At 39.3% G+C, this 21,800-nt stretch overlaps 1 protein-coding gene across 1 annotated transcript in view; it reads left to right on the top strand.

Moving 5' to 3' along the window:
• The window catches only part of LOC125351126 (EGF-like and EMI domain-containing protein 1), a 194,076-nt gene that overhangs the window by 103,061 nt on the left and 69,215 nt on the right, over window positions 1–21,800 (top strand). Inside the window, exons 5-7 of the mRNA XM_048345847.1 lie at window positions 2,692–2,814; window positions 6,312–6,485; window positions 13,674–13,802. Of these exons, the coding sequence (XP_048201804.1) occupies window positions 2,692–2,814; window positions 6,312–6,485; window positions 13,674–13,802 (426 nt within the window). The remainder of the gene's footprint in view (window positions 1–2,691; window positions 2,815–6,311; window positions 6,486–13,673; window positions 13,803–21,800) is intronic.

Genomic DNA, 21,800 nt, shown 5'->3' with positions numbered 1-21,800 from the left:
TGAGGTTTCAGAAGACTTTGAACACTGTGGACATGAGAATAGTTAGAAATACTCTGAAAGCAACAAAAATGAAGAATCCAAAATGGATCATAAAATAACAACCAGGCAGAGAGATTTATTTTTGAATTGTGCAATGTAGTTTTCTTCCTCACTAAGGCTGATATGTTTGAAGGTTCTGGCACTGAGAAGAACTTGTTAAATTTGGAAATTCAAGGGGAAAAAGGATAACATTTTCAGATGAGATGTTTTTGGTTGTTTTTTCAAAATTTTAAGCCTCTATGTCCATGCTATTTAATATGAAAGATGATGTAGGGGAGAAAAACAAACACCTTGTGATATTTTTCCAATGTTTAATGTAATTTTATTTATTATTATAATTTTTATTGACCTTAAGGAGTTATACAGGAGTTTTAATTCAACATGTCATTCTCGCTTCTGGAATTTGATTAGTGACCCTACTTGTGACATTTTGAAGGAGCCTGGTTTTACCTAGATGACTTTCATTTATATGTTTTTTAGTTACCTCCTCACCTTGACTAATAGCTTTCTTTAATTTTTGTATGTTTTTAATAATTCCCATAACAAATGATAAGTCTGCTATGGCAGAAATGAGAATTTAACCAAGTCACTGAAGCTATGAGATACTTCATTTCCAAATTAAAACTGCTTCACGTGATCATCCATTGTTGAAGTTGTACAGTGCAGAGACTGAAGAGACTAGAACAGGAAAATAATGAGACACACTTTGTATGTTTCTTAGATGCTTCTTCTATGACTGTTGTTTATTTTTAAGGAATGTAAATAATCTCCAAATGTATTTAGAAGTAAAGGAAAAAGAGATCCAGCAGATTATTCCATTTTAAACAGCCATGGGAGTGAACAGACAGAGAATTTAAAGAACAAAAAGACAGATTGAGAAAGAAGAGCCAAACAGTTCATTTAGTAACCACTCATTTAGTAACAATTCATTTAGTGTCCCATAACAAAGCAGCTTATGAATACAATGCAGTGATCAGTGTCACTCCTTCAACATTCTCCCTTTTGACCTACCCTTTTCCTTTCTTGACTCCGTTTTCCCCTCTTTTCCCCCTTCACTCATCTTTCCTTCTCTCCTTGCCCTCCCCTCTTTGTAAGTACCCATTTCCTTGTGTTCATTTTGTTGTGTTTTTGGTCTAGTTTTTCTATAACAGTATATGTTTTGAGCTCTCTATAGAGTCTGTTATACTTAAGTTTATTCATTTGTAACAACTTGCATATCGCCTAACTTGTTCACTTATATATGATAGGTACATTCTATCTACAACAAGTGAATGAAACCATGCAGCCTTGTTTCTCTGGATCTGGCTTACTTTACTTAATATAATTTTCCAAGGTTTTCTTTCCATTTCCTTGCTGATATAATATAATGGTGTGTGTGTGTATGTGTGTGTATCACATTTTCTTGGTTCATTTGTCCATTGAGGGCCATTTGGGCTGATTCTATAGGCCATAGTACTGCAATGAACATGGTTGTGTCGATGGCTTGACTGCAACTAACTGATTTTTTTTTCCTACCTATCCCATGTCTTCATTTCCTTGAGTTGGTATCTTTCCCAAGGTTGAGACACCAAACTTTTTTGTGGTTGTTATTGTTTTTGTTGGTTGGTTTCTAATCTGTGGCTGCTCTTATCGTTATGGAGCAATAGGATTCTGCAAACCCAGCATCAAGGGACCGTGCAGTAAACAGCTCAACAAACAGATGGCTGAATTGAGGCAGAGCTAAGAGTCAAAGATATTGACTGTACAATTTCCAGGTGCTCAGCCTAAGGGCAGTAGATGGGAGTGTCTGAAGGAATATTTGTTCATTATGTTAGTAATGGTCTCTTTGAAAGCCACATCTACTGTTCGGCTGAGGCATTTAATTTTGACATCTTCTCATGCTTTGTGATATTTCCCAAGGCAGTTAGGTTTTAAGAAGAAATATTTGAAATCTCAGAGTTCTAGAATAATGCTGATGGAGACAAATCATTTAGGCCAGGGTAAACTCATCAGACAGGACCTTCCAAAGTAGTGATGACCAAGTTAGAATAGAACCCTATGCTTCATTAATCCCCATCAGATCCTCATTCAAGCATTCAAGCAAATGCTCTGAAAATATTCTATAACTTAAAGCGTAATATTTAAAATAAATAGTCATCCTTCTCTCAGAACTGAAGTGATTGTCTTTCTTTGGGATTCAGTGAGAGTAGAACTTTTTCAGGGAACACTCTTTGATCTGAACTACCAGATCAAACACATTTTGGAATCTAGGACTGTCTTCTTTCTGCAGCTGTCACATGGTTACTAAATGAATTGTTTGGCTCTTCTTTCTCAATCTGTCTTTTTGTTCTTTAAATTCTCTGTCTGTTCACTCCCATGGCTGTTTAAAATGGAATAATCTGCTGGATCTCTTTTTCCTTTACTTCTAAATACATTTGGAGATTATTTACATTCCTTAAAAATAAACAACAGTCATAGAAGAAGCATCTAAGAAACATACAAAGTGTGTCTCATTATTATCCTGTTCTAGTCTCTGCAGTCTCTGCACTGCACCACTTCAACAATGGACAATCGCGTGAAGCAGTTTTAATTTGGAAATGAAGTATCTCATAGCTTCAGTGACTTGGTTAAATTCTCATTTCTGCCATAGCAGACTTATCATTTCTCCTTCAGATCTTGATGAGTGTAAGAACGGAGACTCCTGCTGTGCCCAGCTATGCATCAACTATTTAGGTGGCTACGAATGCAGCTGCCAGAAAGGCTTCAAGATCAGCTCCGATGGTTGTACCTGTGATGGTAAGTTCCTGCCAGAATCTGCGAAGACAAGAAAACAGCATGGGCCTACTGGAGAAGGAGCTCTGAATCAGAGGCACTAAAGAGATTGGGGTTTCTTCCTGGGTCTACTACAAAGTACACTCACATGGACCTGGGGGAATCCAACATCTAAGAGCACCAGATGCTAATCAGTCTATGAAATCCAGTAATAGGATTAGTGAGTGCAATAAAATAAGAAATGTAAAGTGCCTACTAGGTTGATTGACATAAAGAAATCATTCAACTAAAAGTAACTACAATTATTATCATGGTCATTAGGCCATTATCCCTTTCACCTAATTTTATGTGTGTGTGTATGTGTGTGTGTGCATGCGTGGGTGTGTGTGTACACACATATATGTTGATATATATAGATAGATAGATAGATAGACATACTATACATATATATATATATATTCAGGCAAATTGTGAAGATCGTAACTTGCTGTTTCGTCCACAGCCTGCCTGACTGTAATTGCTGGTTGCTGAACGTCATTTTTCAATGAGCTTCTTTTATTAAATTAGAGAACAGTATTAAAAGGCTTATCATTTTCTGAGCTAAAATCTGTGCCAGAAACCTTTAGATATCAAATATTAATAAAGCTAAGGTAAATTTTAAGGTGAGCGCTCTCACAGTGTTTTAACCTAATAGTTAAGATTAGTTTGCTTCCCTCTCAGATGGCTTCTTTCTTTAATATCTTCTTTTTTGTGTAAAGGAGTTAGAAACACTGTGTAGAGTTAGCTGACTTTACATATACCACTGCAAAGAGCACATATAGATTGTTGCTGTGATTTACTTTATTTATTTTGTTTGTTTGTTTGGCCAGTCCTGGGCCTTAAACTCCGGCCCTGAGTACTGTCCTTGGCTTCTTTTTTTTTTGCTCAAGGCTAGCACTCTGCCACTTGAGCCACAACACCCCTTCTGGCCATTTTCTACATATGTGGTGCTGAGGAATCGAACCCAGGGCTTCATGTATACAAGGCAAGCACTCTTGCCACTAGGCCATATTCCCAGCCCCTGTGATTTACTTTAAATGTACCATCTTCACATTTTTATTTTCTTATTTCAAATTTTAAAAAATATGACCTTTAAGTAATACAAAATGGTTTTCAATTATACACAGTTTATAGCTACAATGCATCTTAATCAATGTCACCTCTTTCATTGTTCTCTCCCATCTCTCTACACTGCATTGTGTAATCATTATTATTAGCATGAACTACAGCTTTCTTGAAGTTAAAGCATAGATCAAAAGATTGATAACCATTCATACATCAGTCCATTCTAGTAACAGATCAAATATATTACTTTCCCTCTCAGGGAAAATAGCATTTCTTTGCTTAAAGAGACAAATTGCTAAATGCTGATGATTGGCTTATTTCTTCAGATAGATAGCCTAACTCTATGCTATTATGGCCACACACACACACACACACACACACACACACACAAAACTAAGCTATCTATATATACCAAACACATTATATTATCATTTACCATTTTTCGTCCAATTAACAGAGCCAACAAAAAATTGAATTTTATATGCCATCTGCTCTTAAACCCAGAGAGCCAAGAAATGATCGTATAGCGTGGATGTACAAACTGCATGCACACATCCAAGTAGAAAAACTTAGTAGCTCATCTTTCTTCCTGAACTGTTAGTACCTTGAACACACTGATGAAACTCATGACTTAGATTTGATCATGAATATCTAAGCCATAAGGAAGTAGAGCCTAGCATTCCTCCATTTCTAAAATTTTCCACCAGCACCGTACATTATGGGTAGAATAAGTATTGTGTTAACATACTACATTTGAGAGTGAATGAACATTCTGTGCAGTAGTACACCACATGAAACCATTGCTTTGTATGCTCTTTCTCTGAACCCCATAAATGAGGTTTCAGAAAAACGAGCTGATGTGGATAATCTACAGTGGGCTTGGAAATCATTTAAAGAACAATAGTTGGCAGGATATACTTGAGAATGAATTTGGGCTCTGCTTTCTTTCTTATTGATTGGACTAAAATTTGAATGCAAGTCCTTAGCCTTGCTGGACAGATTTTCTATTGCTAAGCCATGATTTTAGTCCTGCTTGTTGTTCGTTATTTTTTTTATTTTTTTTTTTTTTTTTGGCCAGTCCTGGGCCTTGGACTCAGGGCCTGAGCACTGTCCCTGGCTTCTTCCCGCTCAAGGCTAGCACTCTGCCACTTGAGCCACAGCGCCGCTTCTGGCCGTTTTCTGTATATGTGGTGCTGGGGAATCGAACCTAGGGCCTCGTGTATCCGAGGCAGGCACTCTTGCCACTAGGCTATATCCCCAGCCCCTGTTGTTCGTTATTTTTGAGATAAGGTTTTATTTCCTACCCAGGCTCCTGGACTGCAAGTTATCTATTTTAGGCTTTCAGTTGTAGCTAGGGTGAAAGGTGTCACCACACGTAGTGTCTTTTATTTAGATGTAATTTCATAGACTTTTCTGCTGGGAATTTTCATGGGCATTTCCAAGCTTGTCTGAAACTAATATCTTCTCAACCTCAGCCTCCCAAGTAGCTAGTATTCTAGACATGAGCAAAAGGTACCCAGTGTACTTTCTGTCTGTGTGTAAGTGTGTCACTATTGGGTAATAATGATCACCACAGGAACACAGAAACAGACACTGGGTACCTTTTGCCCTGGTGGCTCATGCTGTCATCCTAGCTAGTTAACGGGCTAATATCTGAGGATTGCAGTTCAAAGCTAGGCTGGACAGGAAAGATGCGGAGACTCTTATCTCCAATTAACCACCAGAAAACTGGAAGTGGTGCTGTGTCTCAAAAGTGGTAGAGCACTAGCCTTGAGAAATAAAGCTCAGGGACAGAGCCTGGGCCCTGAGTTCCAGCCCAAAAACCAAAACAAACAAAAAAAACAGATATTGTTGCACTTTTCCTGGATGCTTGTGTGTGTGTGTATGCTGGTATAGTCTCTGACCCCCTTTGTAATCATACCGTGGAAACATACTAGATGCCGTAGTTCTCAAGAAAGCTACATAATTTTTAGACTTGTGAGGGATAGACAATCTTGCAACTCTGTCACTGAAGAATCTGATTGAGTCTGTTTTATAATAGCTCTTCTTTTGTATTAAAATTTTTAAGTAATTGTACAAAGGAGTTGCCATCGACAAAGAAGTTTATGAAAACAATGCATCTTGATCAATGTCATCTCTTTCATTATTTTTTTTAAAAAATTGCATATTCCTTAACTCAACCTGTCATCCACTTTTTCTCCCCAGAGACTGTGATCTTTGTTTCACTCTCTCACTATTTTAAACTTGCTGATCACAGCTTCTCATCCTGGTTTTCCAGTAGAATTTTGTGATAGCCATGCCAAAGTGCTCTGCCTTTCTCATATCTTCTGTTTGGCTGCCGAGTTCAAAGTCTCCTTCTTCAGTTTCCTTCCTTCCACCACCACCATGAAACCTACCCTTTCTCTCTATGGTCTCAGCTGTGTATGATGAACCCGAGGAAGAAGAAGAGGAATTAGAAGTTGTGAGCTTTGAGAGCTCACCTCCACAGGTGCACTATCTTGCTGCCTCTCTGTCTTCCTCCTCTGAAGATGAAGAAGATGAGACAGAAGAGGAGAATGATTTCCAAGAACTAACAGCTTTACACAAAGTTGGTGAGTAGAACAGTATAGCTCATTACATCTATCTCTCTCTGTATTTTGTGATTCTCATATATTCTGATAGAAGCCATCTCACTCTTGATATTAAACACCATTGAAAATTCCAACATATGGTTCCAGAGAAATAAGAGCCCAAATCAATTCTTCAGGACTTTCAATCAAATCTACTGTCTTTTGTCTTTCTCCTTTGGTACAGATATTTGTGGATATCTGTAGGGGAAGAGACACCATCAATTAGTGTGTTTGTGAGTTGGAACATAAGAAAACCAAGTTGAAAATGAATTTTTGAACTAGTATACTGAGGAGAAAGAATGGGGCCTTTAATTTTCATTATTATTATTATTAATCATTTTGCACTGGTACCAGGACTTGAACTTGAAGACTTACTCTCTGGTTGGCTTTTGCTAAAGGATGATGTTCTACCACCCCTTAATACACAGCTCCACTTGCACTTGTTTGCTAGTTAATTGGAGACAAGAGCTCCACGGACTTTTCTGCTTTGGCTAATATTGACCCATGATCCTCCGTTCTCAGCTTCTGAGTAGCTAGGATTACAGAGGTGAGCCACAAGCCTCCAGTCTTAATTTTCCTCATTGTTTTTAAGTTATTGTTATTATAAAGGTTTTGAAAGTTATTAGAGTTGTGTAAATCAGGTAGCGAGTACATCTCCTTTCCCTCACTGTCTCCCAGACCTTCCCTCCCATCTCCACTGGAACGCTGTGTAGTTCACTTTCAACAGAGTATCCAGTGAGTACCACTGCTACACTTCTCACACTTTTTCTCTGAATCCTGTGTCTCCCTACTCTCCCAGAGACACACAAATGAACAAACTAGGCAGAAAGAAAAGAAAACAGAAGCAACAACCGAGAAAAATATTTCATTACTAAAATACCACTAGCATTCAGTGTACGTCATTAAATTTATCTTAAATAGCCCTAAAGTAGAGTCCTTTCCTAGATTATAAAATACAGATAACCAATTGTTTAATATACTTATCAAGACCAAGAAATTATTGCAACTAATGCAGCCAGTCTGCAGATGCTTTTACTTTTCTTTTCAAAACAGAGCTAGGGGTTTTGTTTTACCTGTATTTCTTGCATTTTTGCAATTCAAAAGTTTGAGGAATATTTTAGAAGGTATATATTAATATAGCAGTATTAGTTTAACATAAGTCTGATCATAATGATATCAATGAATCCTTCTGTAAAACATTATTTGGAAAAAATACACAGAAAAAAAAGAAAAAACAAAACTCTAAACTGCCTGGCACACTGTTCTGTGTTCTGTGTTCTGGAATAAACGGAGTCTCTTTCCTTTACTTTCTTTCCTAGAGACTCTAAATATTTTTTGGGGGGCCCTATCTGAACACTGTAACTGGAAAAATTAAACAAGCTCTCATGTAAATGTAATCCCTCTATACATCACCTCTATAATAACAACAAAGTAAATTAATCATAATTATAAGAGCCGACTCTATGCTGTTGTCCTTCTCTGGAACTCTTTCAGGCATATACTAAGGATTCTGACTTTTCTTTGGGAAATTTAGCTTCAATTTGTTTTCTAGACAGTCCTGAAGCCACTTAGCAGGATCACATCCCAGTCTTTTTGGGTCATTCCTTTGGACACCATTGCCCCGTCACCAGTGAGGATCCTGTGGCTGGAGAAAGATGGCAGGAGGGAGAGAGCAGGTGCTCCTGGCCAATGGGCTGGGGTATTTTTTATTTTTTTGGTAATGAAAGCAAGTGAGGCTCTGAGAACAGATGCAAGATAAAAAGCTCTACGTATTCCTCTTAACATGTATGCCCTAAATGTGATGATAAAGAAAGAAAGCAATGGGTGTGGATAAGAGATCGGTATATTTGTTGTGAACAAAAACAAAACAAAACAACGTCCATGAATTCTGGGTCTTTAAATTGAGTAGATGCCTGGAAGTGGAGGTTGAGTGTTTCCTGGGAAAGCTGAGGCTCTGTGTCTTGTTTAGCCACAAAATAAAAACAGTTGATAAAGGATGTTAATATGTTAGGCCTATAAATTCTTTCCATTTAAATAAATCATCAGGCCCTGGAAGGCTATTCCCAGCATAGGAAAAAAGAAAACAATTTGTGCCACAAAGTACAATTTGATGAAATTGCTTGACTGCTGCTTGTTTTCTGCTGTTCCCATTTCTTTCATTAAAAAACTATCTATCTATCTATCTATCTATCTATCTATATATAAACAATTTGCTTAATTTTTACCCAAATTTCTCATGAGAAAAATGTCAAAGATTTAAATATAATGTCATTCAAAAATCATCTTCACATAACTTCAGATGTTAAAAACTGCCATATAAAATAAAAATATATTTACTGTATTATCTCTTTTTAAATTTGCAATACACATATTAAAAAACTATCATTAAGATTGGCTTGAAAGAAGAAATGAACAGATTTTCTTTTGAAAGACCTCTTTATAGGAACATGTGGCATAAACATTTTCTAATAAAGAATGGAGACACAAAACATGGTTTGTGTGTCACGGCGGATGATTGTCACGGAAGTATGCAGGAGGCTGACATCAGGAGAATTACAGTTCAAGTCTAACAGAGGCACAAAGGTCATGAGACTCCTATCTCAATCAGTGAAAGGACTCTATCTTGTATACTTGTCATTCCAGCCATGTGGGAAGCTGAGAACAGGAGAATCGTGGTCCTAGAACAACCCAGGCAAAAAAGTTCACAAAATGTCACCTCAACAAAAGAGGCTGGGGCATGGGTGGTAGTATATTCCTGACTTCCTACCTACTATGAGAAGCCTAAAATAATAGTACCTTGATCCAGGCAAAATGTAAGAGACAAGGTAAAACTAAAGCAGTGTGAAAAGGGGCTGGGCAATGGCTCAGATGGTAGTGAAAATAGAGCTGTGCAAATCCAACTAATTCTGTGTGTGTGTGTGTGTGTGTGTACGTACATGTGTGTTACACTGAGGGCTTGAGCCCGGGACCTGGGCACTGTCCCTGAGCTTTTCTGTTCAAAACTAGTGCTCTACCACATGAGCCACAGCTCCATTTCTGGCCTTTCAGTGGTCAATTGGAGGTGAGTGTCATAGACTTTCCTGCCCAGAGTAGCTTCGAACCTTGAGCTTCAGATGTAAGCACCTGAGTAGGTAAAATTACAGATGCAGCCACCAGCAATTGGCTAAAGTAACTTTTCAATATTAAAAAATAGAGTGAGATGAGGACAAAAAGTGAACAAAGGCAGCAGTGGTACTCACTAGACACTATGTTGTAAATGAACTATACAACTTGTGTATGGAGATGGGAGGGAAAAACTGGGACAGAACAAGGGATTGGGTGACATTGCCCAAAAAGAAATGTACTCATCACCTGACTTATGTAACTGTAATACCTCTGTATATCACCTTTATAATAAAAAATTTTTTTAATTAAATTTAAAAAAAAACTTTTTTAATAGAAAAAAAGGATGGAAGGATAGAAGGGGTGACATTGATGAAGACGCGTTGTACTCCTAACCTGATTTCTGGGTTTGAAACTACTTTATACAACTAGTTAACAAAAATAAATGCTAAAATAAGTGAAAATAATAGAGTGGGAATATATTCTTAAGGATTCTTCAAAACTATAATAAAGGGAAATTATCAATCATATTTTCAAAGTTATCAGCTTTTCACACGTAATCCTGGGATTGTGAGTGTGCTGGCTGGTACCAGAGATTGAACTCAGGGCATTGGGCTCTTGTTTGCCATTTTCCTCTGCTCAAGCTTGGCACTCTACCACTTGATCTATGCCTCTACTTGTGGCTTTATGATGGCTGGTTAGAGACAAGATTCTCATGGACTTTTCTTTCTGGGTTAGCTTCAAAGAGTGATCCTCAGATCCTGAGTAGCTTGGATTACATACTTGAGCCACCGTGGAAATTTTTACATGACCATTAGCAAGGATAACTTTTCTCACAGAGTAAATCTTTTGTCCCAGTATCTTTATTATTCTATTATGGAAACATCTATTTGACTTCTTAGAAATGTCTGTAAGAAATTACAATGAAATAATTCAAAAAAAACCCACCATGTATTATTTAATTTTAGTAGCATATTTTTTAGAAGCCCATTTCTTTGGAAGAAATTTCATATTGAAATCATTTATTATTGTGACATTATCTAGCCGAGAAGGAAGAAGTAGGGAGTAATTTCATATGATGAATTGGCTAGACCGTAGAGGGGAAGATTTATGATGTCGTTCATGTCATCCAGCTCTGATGTGGGATGTTTGGCTTAAAATTTTCCTTTTTAGGATCTTTGCTGTATTTGGTGGCAGTGAGGTATCTGGTGAATCCTTGTATCCTTGAAGCCATATTCTATTTTTTGAGGTGATGGATGATAATTGGGGTGATTTGCCTGTACTCACACATTGCTGTAATTCAGACACTGTGGAATCCAAGTAGAAATAGTTACCTTCATTCTACATAATTTCTCCTTCTATTGTAGCTGTAAAACCTACAGATTAACAACATGGAATCAACAAGCATCCATTTCTGGTCTCTTTCATCTCTTTCTTCCTTCTCATCCTTTGCTTTTCTTACCCCTCCAGAGTGGCCTATGGCTTGACAGTAAGGAAAAGATAAAGCCGGGCCACCTGTGGCTTACATCTGTAATCAACTCAAGAAACTGAAATCTGAGGATCACAGTTCAAAGTCAAGCAGGACAGGAAAGTCTGAGAATCCGATCACTAGTTAACCACTGCTTAAAAGTCAGAAGTGGAGCTATAGCTCAAGTGGAAGAGAACCAGCCTTGAGTAAAAATGCTAAGGGATAGTGCCAAGACACTGAGTTCAAGCCCAAGCATTGACACATAAATAAATAAATAGTTTTAGAATATATAACTTCTTGTGATCAAATGTCAATTAAAATGACCATGCACTTGAACTCCAAAGCCTGATTTATTCAAGTTAAAGTAAGTCACATTTTTCCTCAGTGTATATTTTGTTTTTCATTCTTATCCTAAACACTTCCAAAGAAAATAAGCTTGAGAAAACTGTTTGCTTAAGTTCATCATTCTTTGACAATGCTTAAAATACCCTGGGACCCTCCAGAGAGGCTTGCTGTTTCACTCTTGGTTAAAAAATACATGACTTTATTTTTTTGACATTCTCTTCCCATCTTTCAAAATAGAAGATGCATTTTATTTCTCGTTAAGGTTGGTTAGAGCCGTACAGCAAAGGTGTCTGGGTAGCTTTAAAAATGTGAGGATTAGGGTTTAAGGAATGAGTTGCATTTTGCATTTGAACCTTGTTAGCAGTTGCCTCAGTCATCATCATTTTAACTAGCTGTATCAGTAATCCCCCAGGAATGATTAAAACCCTACAAACAAGGACTATGCCAGCGATTTTTTTCCTCAGGTCTGCAAGCTCCTGAGATTTTAATTACTTGGTATCCATCCTAATAAAAAGACAAGCTTCCCTTCCCCATCCATTTGTAGCATGGAAAGCATGTTAGACGACTCGTTCATCTTTCCATTTTCTTCACAGCCTGTTCTCCAAAGAGGGATGGGGGAAATGTGGCAGCATCTGCAATTGTCATAATGGAGGCACCTGTCACTCTGGGACTGGACAGTGTCGGTGCCCACCAGGGGCTCATGGGAAAACTTGTGAAGATGGTAGGAATGTCTGGTGCCACTCACACCAGCTAAACCCTAAGTTCCTGGGGTTCCTAATGGGCATGAGCTAAAGGAAATTAGGTGTGTGTGTTTGTGTATGTGTGTGGTATGTATGTGTGGTGTGTGTGTGTGTGTGTGTGTGTGTGTGTGTGTCAAGAAGATCTTTTGAAGAAGTAAATGGCTATGCCTCTACATGCCAGGATACAACTGCTCTGACTGCTGTCATGTGTCCCAGAAAACAAGTGATACTTACAAATGCCAACTGCTATCTAAGCAAGACAAGCCCTGATACACGGAAAGTCTTTTGTTCTCTCCTGAGCGTACAAGTAGTTTGTCCTTACAGGTTTGGAGGCAAGAGTCTGGGGAGAATTTTTTTTTCTCCATAATAAAAGGAAGAAAAAAATGGGTTTCCAAAAGTAAATAGAAGAGAAAGAAATTTTCTTAAAAATCAGAGAAAAGAAGAAAACTGAGAACAGAAGTAACGAGGGAAAATAGTGAGTAAAAATTTCACAAGCTGCTAGTGCATCCAGCACATAGATGGTTCTTTGCAATCTGTGTCAAAGCTCCTTTTGCTAAATGGGCTGACAAAGACCTGAAAAGAAACTTCTCGTCTAAGCAGATGTGCTGAAGGCAGAGAGTCTATGAGCGTATTTATGCCTGGGGACTGGCAGAATTCATAGGGTGTTTATTACAGACTCACAGTCCATGAAACCAGAGGGATGAAAAATCAAATTTTCTTCATTTTCCGAATCACAGAAAGGCTTCAGTTGGTCATGCAGTCACTTATCCCTGTGAGCACTGTTTATTTATTTAAGATATATTAAGGTGACCTGCAAAAAATAAAAAACCCAGTGCCAGGCATGGTGATAGGATGGCCACTAAAAGAAAAAGAAAGAGGAAGGAGGCAGGAAGAACAGAAAGAAGGGAAGGAGAAGGAGGAGGAGGAAGAGAAGTAAACAACAAAGGAAGGAAGGAAGATCCCATTCATTCCATGTGGAACTTGTTGAGTAGTTCAAGTCAAATTGCTGCTGCAAATGTTGATCGGTCTTACAAATTAAAACTGGGTGCACAATTCCAAGTGAGACCACAGGACAATATGGACGATGCAAGACAGAGAGCAACCTCAGGAGGGGTGATAGCTTCGGCAGAAGTCTACAGAGGGAGAGGCGATGAGACGGGGAAGATTGGGGAATTGCAGGAAGGTATGCCCTGCACGGTGGAATTAGAAGGCAGAGAAGGGCCGTCATGAAGGTGGGCTGCAGAATGAACTTGGCCAGTGTAGAGGAGCCCCCTTGCTCCAGTGGGGATTTTGTCAACAGTTGCAAAGGCAAATTGTGGTTGAATTTTAAGCCAAGTAGAGAGAATGTAGAATCAGACATATGTTTTAAAAAAAAAAGAAAAGAAAATCTTTCAATCCTCAGTCCAACCAAACTGGAATTGGCTTACTATTTTCCAAGCTTCTTTTACAGAACCAGTGCCAGCAGGTTTTTGCATGTGGGTTAATATTTACTTTCTTTGTTCCTCTGCCTTCCAGGATGCCCCAGAGGGTTCTTTGGGAAGGACTGCAAACGGAAATGTCAGTGTGCCAACCGCGGCGACTGTCACAGGATGCATGGGGCCTGTGTGTGCCAGCCAGGCCGCTACGGGAGGTTCTGTCATCTGCGTAAGTCAGAAGCACAGCGCTGATTGTTCTCTGTCTGAAGCGCGGTGGTTGAGGAAAGCAGGGATAAAATAGAAGACTGAGGTAGAGATGCTAAAAACCTTAATTCGTGCTGCAGCATACATACGTGATGCATCTATTCTGTTCTTTACTTAGATAAATGAAGCAATCTAGATTTTGAAGAGTAAATGAAGAGTATTTCCAAGTTTTTACATTTTTTTTTCCTCATCATGTTTCCCTTAAATATTGAGAGAGGGTGCTTGGCGCTGTGTGGAAGTGGACGTTTGTCACTTTACAGAAGTTAAATATCAAGGGGCGAGAACAAGTCTCTTTGGATTTGAGCACACACACTTTTTTTCGCCTTCATTTCTAAAACAAGCTCTTCGTTTGCATTTGACGGCCAAACACATTTTGCAAAGATGCAAGAAAACAGGATCACACACAAAAAAGACATCAATACATCATTTTACCCATATCATTTAGAGTTTCCCTCAAGGGGCCTAGGACTGGATCCTGACATTGTGAGGAATAGCCTTTGATCCAGAAATGACCCCTCTCCTGTTCTTCTTCTACTCTGTATCCCTTCTCCCTCCATTGAAGCCCTAGCTCTTGTTAAAAATCTTTCCCAAGTGAACTTTGGTGTCGCAGGCTGTTTGGATACCTTAAAGAATACTATAGAGTATGTATGTATGTTTTGGTTTTCTATATCTCTCTCTCTCTCTCTCTCTCTCTCTCTCTCTCTCTCTCTCTCTCTCTCTCTCTAATACAGAGCACCAGTCTTCAAGAAAGCACCAGAGGTTTCTCTTTAAAGTTTTTGGGGCCAGTGTTTAGAAGATCCAATGACCTCCAGAGATGTAGTGTCATAAGTCTTTGTGGGTCATAGACCAAGTCATGCAGTGTCCTCATGTAGCAGAGCAAGCGAATAAGCTCTCAGCTCTCATAAGGCCACTATTATCACCTATGAGGGCTCCCTGTCATTCCCTAATAACTCCCAAGACTGCCTCCTAATACATCAGCCATGAGGAATATTTCTACATATACTTTTGGGAGCACAAAGATATTGAGACCATTTCACTCAGCAGTACCAGGACTGTTCCTTAATAATAGATAGTTTTCAGAGTTTCATATTATGTTTTCCTTTTTTCCCCCACTGTTATTATTAGGTGATATACAGAGGGGTCACTATTTCTTTTATTTCTGAATAATTACTTATTTGTTGTCAAAGTGAAGTACAGAGGGGTTACAGTTTCATACGTAAGGCAGTGGGTACATTTCTTGTACAAGCTTATAAGACACACTGAGTACACATTTCTTTTTGGACACCCCTTCCTTTGTTTTCTCTTTTATTTTCTCCTCCCATCCCTACCCATAGGTGGTATAGTTCATTTTCCACATAGTGTCTAGGGAGTACCACTGCTGCGTTTATTCACCCTTTCCCTCCATTTCTGTGTGTCCTCTTATCCCCTCTAAAATAAAGACAGATAAATGAACAAGACAAAAAGGAAAAACAATACTTGTTTCCATGTACTGGAATTCATTTTCATAAATACTATTTGGTATGATCAGAGTCATAGAGGCATTGTGCCTTTGGGTTTTAGTTTTTCTTATGTCTTGTGTCTGTAAAAGATATGGAAAACAAAGAGTAAATTGTGAAGAAAACTAATAAGAAAGCCAGTGAGAGATTCACAGATATTGAACCTAGATAAGATAATAAAAAAAGGTGAAGCTTAGATACATAAAATAGAAGAGAAAGAAATAAGACTCCATTAAATGTGAACTGTATTCATCATGTCGTATCTCTCTTAGGCTATGCCCAGAGAAGAAGACAGACCCATTTCTATTATTGCTTATGAAATGTAGCAAGACATACCACATATGTACTAATAACTTTTGAATATTTTATAAAAACAATATCAGATGTTCTGGCACCAAAAAGTTAAATCATAGTACATCTGGTTAAAAAAATGAAAAAAAATCTCACTTTTCAGAAGCATCACATTGACATTTTTAGTGTTTGAATATCATCCTAGTGTGATTTTTTTTTTTCTTTTCCTTTGCTTGCTTGGGGAGTGGAGACTCATGGGAAAAATCCAGTGAACCAGTTTGTGGCTGCTGGGGCAGAGGCCGTGGTGAACGCTATAACGTAGCCACCTCGGGAAGAACACGCTCTTCCTAGTTCCATGAGAAGCCATTATTCTTGGCCTTGCTTCATTCATAAATATCACTTGACAAGCTCCAAAGAGCCCAAGTTTTCAAACCGACATTAGTTTTCTGAGACTGCCATAATCCAGTATCATAGATCTGGAGTCCTGAAGTCCAATCTCAACGTGTCAGCAGAGCCACCATCCCTCAGAAGATACTGGGGAAACACCTGTTGTAACCATCGCTCCTTCTTCTGGAGTCCTTTACCCTGCGGCACCATCTTTCTCTCTGTGTTTTGAGTGGTGCTTTCCTTATATGCTCATCTCTCTATGCAAGTTTCCCCTATCATTAGGCCAGTAGTCATAATAAATGAGGAACCCATCCAATCCCAGCATGACCGCATCTTAATTCAACCCATTATATCTGCCACATCCTAACTTCCAAATAAGGTTGCATTCTAGGTCCTAGGAAGTAGAATTTGAACACAAAAAATTTTAGAGGATTCATAGCAAGCATAACAGAGCTTTAGCAGGCAGTAGATTACCAATGAAGGTTATTTCCACGGTTGTCTTTTCCCCAATCCTATCTCCAGTTTTATGATCTTTTCTTAATTTTATTTTGCCATCCTGGGGCTTCAACTCAAGGCCTTGGCACTGTCTTTGAGCTTTTTGCTCAAGACTAGCACTCAACTACTTGAGCCACAGTTGCACTTCCGGCTTTTGTTTTTGTTTTTGTTTTTGGATAGGAAAGGCTTAAATTAAACTCCAAGAGCTGCATTCTGATGAAACCATGGAATCTTGCTTGAACTGAACTGTCACATTTAAGGGTCCCCTTGTACCTGAGTTTTCCTGAAAGGGGTAAAGCATAGAATCAACCCAAGTTACATTGAGTCCAGCGAAAGCAAGCCATATAAAAATCAACATGGCCAGTAGATTAATAGAACTTGGAGCTGGGAGGGCCTCAAATAGGCCTGGATACTTGGCAGTCATAGAAAGATAAAAGGGTTGGGGGGCTGGAATATGGATCCCTGGTAGAGTCTTGCCAAGCTTGCATGATTCCTGAGTACCACATAAACAGAAAATAAAAGAATGACAGAGGGTTGGGAATATGACCTAGTGGTAAAGTACTCACCTCGTATATATGAAGCCCTGGGTTTGATTCCCCAGCACCACATATATAGAAAAAGCCAGAAGTGGCACTGTGACTCAAGTGGTAGAGTGCTACCCTTGAGTGAAAAGAAGCCAGGGACAGTGCTCAGGCCCTGAGTTCAAGCAAAAAAAAAAAAAAAAGCAAGAAAGAAAGACAGATAGTAGTGGGGAATCACTTATGACATTATCAAGAATTGGACAATTCCAAATGTGTAAACGGCCCTGGTAATAATTCTCTTTTGTCTAGAAGTAGCACTAGGCTGTCTCAGCAATGGGGAACAGAATGTCTTTACTAGCCACTACTTCAAATGATCTCTACCACTGTTCCTTCCCCTACACTAGAACACCAAATGCCGTGAGTGCTCTGTTCTCTGCTCAGAGCACTCTGGTGCCAAGACTACAGAAGTACATAGACTGCTTCTCCTGACCCTGGAGCACACTTGTAAGGATGTTTCATTTGATGAACCCTTGAACAGCTACAATGGGAGAAGTGGGGAGAAAAAAACAACGTGTCAGAGGCATATTTTAGAAAGCAAATTGAATTCTCCTAGATACTCTTCAAAAATAGGGAAGGGAAAGAAAAACAGGGTGTAAGATATCACAAGAAATGTACACACTGCCCTACTACGTAACTGTACCCTTTTTGCACAACACCTTGTCAAAAAATTTTTGTTTAATTAATAAATAATTTTTTTTTAAAAGAGAGAACTAGAGGTATGTTTTCCTAACATGCAAAAGTATGGAATTTTCAAATGAGAATTCCAGTCCTATTCTCCCCTAAAACTCAATGGCCCAGGTCACATAATGAAAAGAGAGCCAACACCATATGCCAGAGATGTGCTCAAGAATCTGCTGCTGTCCAGATGAATGCCTTGTGCTGCTTGTATGAGGGAAAAGCCTGTCTGATTACCATCCAGCGAGGGGGAATCAAAACAATGGCAAGCCTTCATATGCACGACTGTCTGTCATCTCTGGGCTGTGTAGCAGGAGGATAGCGCAGCCCAGCAGCCAAAGCTGCCCTTGGAGGATATTAACTCTAAGCACCAATGGAGCACACTGAGAAGCAATTTCACTCCCAGAAGCACCAAAGCCTTTTAAGTAGTTTAGGCTTCACTGTTCAGGTCTAGTTGCCAAAAAAGCAAGTGAATTGCCAGATTTCAAAGACATCTCTCTCTCTCTCTCTCTCTCTCTCTCTCTCTCTCTCTCTCTCTCTCTCTCTCTTGCTCTCTCTCTCCTCCCCCACCCCCGCCCATGCAGTCAGGATTATCTCCTTGTTTCCCTTCTAATCAGACCCTGTAGAAGGGCATGCCTGTGCAATGACAATTTGAAATCAACAAAGCTTAGTTTTCAATGACCAGTTTGCCTCAACCTGCTTGCAGACTGTCCCAAGGGCTCCTCCAGAGCTGGCTGCTCTTCAGAATGTCAGTGTGTGGAGGAGAACACCCTGGAATGGAGCGCCAAAAATGGTACTTGCACCTGCAAATCTGGTTACCAAGGCAACCAAAGCCAGGAAGGTACAATCAGATGATGGCTTTGCATTCTCTGCTAATAATACTGTGCAGCCTTTGTCAAGCATCCTACAACCGTTCATTAGTTAATCCAGGTGTCCTCTGGAGGTGCGTGGGCCTTATCAATCCCCTAGGGCAGGTGAGGAAACTGAGATACACCGTAGTAAAGTGGTTTAACCTTGCTTCCCCACCCTCTCCTGTTAGCAGGCCCCTTGCTAGCTGGAACAAGTAAAGAAAGATCACACTGCAGAAAATCTTATCGAGAAAAAAAATCAATGCTAGACACTCACATGGTCCAACTGAGCTGTTCAGCCAGGGTTATCACTAGTTTCTAGTGAAAGAATTGTTCTCTTTATGTCTAAAAGTATACAAACAAGTTCAACTGAAAGATACTTAACCAGGAGAAGTTTTCCCTTCCTTAAATATCTCGATATCACATAAGTTCTAAAGGAATCTATCAATAGAAAAGTTTATGGACAGTTTGGTTGCAATCATGAGTAACATGTAGATGTATGGAGCTGTATATAAAATGTGGACAATGATATCCCAGTGTAACTGACTTGTGGGCTTATAGAATGTTCATTCATGCTCCCAAAAATCTTACATCAACTTTTCATTGAACCGAATCAGTGCCACATTTCTTAAATGTGCAGCCTGCAGGTTCTCCCTAAACATTTTGTTCCTGTTCCTGTAGTGTGTTATCACCTTCTAACATACTACATGCTCTAATTATTACTATTTCTAACATGTGTCACCTGGCTCTTCCTTCTAGAACCTGAGCTGCTTGAGGAAAGGTACATGTCAACTTTGTCAAAGGTCCCAAGCCCCTAGAGCAGTCTAATATATAAATGGGTGCTCAGCAAATGTTTTCATAAATCAATACATAGCTGTATCCAGTTCCTTTTTATTATGTATGTATTTTCTATGGTAGCATGTGTTTTTTATTAAGCATTCACTACTGCTTTATTCAGGGAAAATTATCATAATTTTTCTCTTTAATACAAAGTCCACAACAAATAAAATCACTGTAACTGATGGTGAGGTAGCATACCTTTAGTTTTGTAGTAAGGAGACTGGGTCTGTGTTTCCCCTAGATAATTGGCCCTGGATTTCCTCTAATGGTTTCCCTAGATGTTTTGCTTTTATTTAATATTTCTATTAGGTTTAAGTGTCTTCACCTGGTTTGCTTTGCTTATTTAAAACACTGTTGATAGGTTTAATTTCTCACACCTCATGTGGTTTGGGCCTATATAAGCTTTGTGCTAGCTGCATCTGGGGTTGCTGGTCTTTTTTTCATATACAGTAGCCACGTAGGGTACGTCAAAGGAAACTCATTTAGAACATTAAATGTAACAACAATAGAATCCTCCTGTGTCCTCCTCTTGGAGTTCTTTTGGTTTATCCTCATCTTATATATCATGTGCACATAGATAGCTGTTGAGCTATTGTGATCCTCTAATAAGTCTATCCTAGACCTTTTTATGTCTGATTAGTAGTTGTTTGGTTTTAGGTACATAATGTAAAGTCGCTGACCCAAACATGTGGAAATACCATTTGAAAAGAAGTTTGTTATTTTGCAGACCTGGTCTCTACTGTTCCCCCTCCCCCAACAGTCATATTTCAAGGAGGCCATGGTCTACTGGTCATTGAGACAGAAGTCCACCAGGAGCCCTCTGGCTCTCCAGTAAAGACTCACAATTTGTCCTCTTACATGACGGCTTCTCTGTTTCTGGAGACTGGGTTTTCTTACCACAGTTTCTACAGTAATCCAGAGAGCAGTGGTGTTGCAAACCGGGGAAATAATGGCTGTGAAAGGAAGCTTATGGTGTTAGGTTTCCATACAGAGGCAGCCGCTGGGATGGAACGTTGTCCAGGCCCCTCGGCTAGTATTGGCTCCTTCTATCGCTATTTCAGCATCTGCAATGCTTGTGTGGAGCTCCACGGAGGCAACGCTGCCGTCCCTGGCTGTCTCGTGCCTCTGGGTCTCAAACATGTGAGCAAGCCTGTCCAGCCACGTTCCTGTGAGGCTCCTTAGGTAACATATTGGATGTTGGTGGGTCTTCTCTCATACAGAATGAGAATGAGCTCAGGCACCACCTGAAGCCTGGAGCTGACCCCTTAGTCCTTTCCTTATTGGGGAAGCCATGGCCGGCCAGCATCTGCACACACCTGGGGAAATTTAATTGATTCAGGTAATGTTTTCCTAAAGCAGCTGCTGAACATACTTCATTGGAAAGTGCTTCTGAGATCCCCACTGTGAGCGAAAATGAGTTGAAAGTCTATGGAAATCAGCCAATAGAGAGGTCACCGTAATCTCTGGAAAACGTATTATTTTTCAATCAGATAACTGTCCAATTCTGATACTTGTGTCTAGCCACAAAGTGAAATTATGAATCAAGGTGGGAGCAGGTGAATGGGCTCACGGTGATTGGCAGTTGAAATCAAGGCAAGAAAGAGCTACTCAAGAGTTCTGCCTGATGAAAATCAGCCCTGTTGTTTTCCTTCCTCCATTCCAAAAGAGGAAAGTAGCCCAAGTGCTACCAGAACCAGGCAGAGACTTAAAAATCTTGACTCGAGACCTGTGTATAGATTATAGATGAATGGCTAATGAAAGGCTTCAAACTGTTTTGATGGTGTTAGCGAACAATGTTCTGTATAATCAGCAATGGGCCTTATTTAGCTTGTCAGCAATGACCTCTAAGAACAGAACTTATATAACACACACATATGTATGTGTTACAATGTAAATACTATTATATAATGTCATAATATATAATACATGTGATATGTGTTATATATAATATTATATATAATCTGTGGGGGAAATATATATGATAAAACATCCCTTTTTAAAAAGCAACCAGTGCCTTTGACTTGTCTTGATTACCTTGTATCCTGGACTGTTTTGGACCATAGCTATAGTCAGACTTCTGAAGGCGGAAGACCCTTAAGTTCCTCTGAGGAGACCCATATAACTCCCAAATCAACCTAAGGAACATAAATTCTTATTAAAGTCATTTCATATAAGTTGTTGGTCACGGTAGCACATAGCTGTAATCCAATCTCTGTGAGAGGCAGAGGTAGACAGATCATGGCCTAAGACATCTCAAGCAAAAGTATGAGATCCTATCTGAAAAATGCCTATAACAAGAGGGCTGAGGTATGACACAAACGGAGAAGGTACCTGCCTAGCAAGTCCAAAG

The sequence above is a fragment of the Perognathus longimembris genome, chromosome 5 (assembly GCF_023159225.1).
Source record: "Perognathus longimembris pacificus isolate PPM17 chromosome 5, ASM2315922v1, whole genome shotgun sequence".
Taxonomy (NCBI): domain Eukaryota; kingdom Metazoa; phylum Chordata; class Mammalia; order Rodentia; family Heteromyidae; genus Perognathus; species Perognathus longimembris.
Note: the sequence above shows the minus strand (reverse complement) of the source record. Positions and strands in the feature narration are given on the sequence as shown.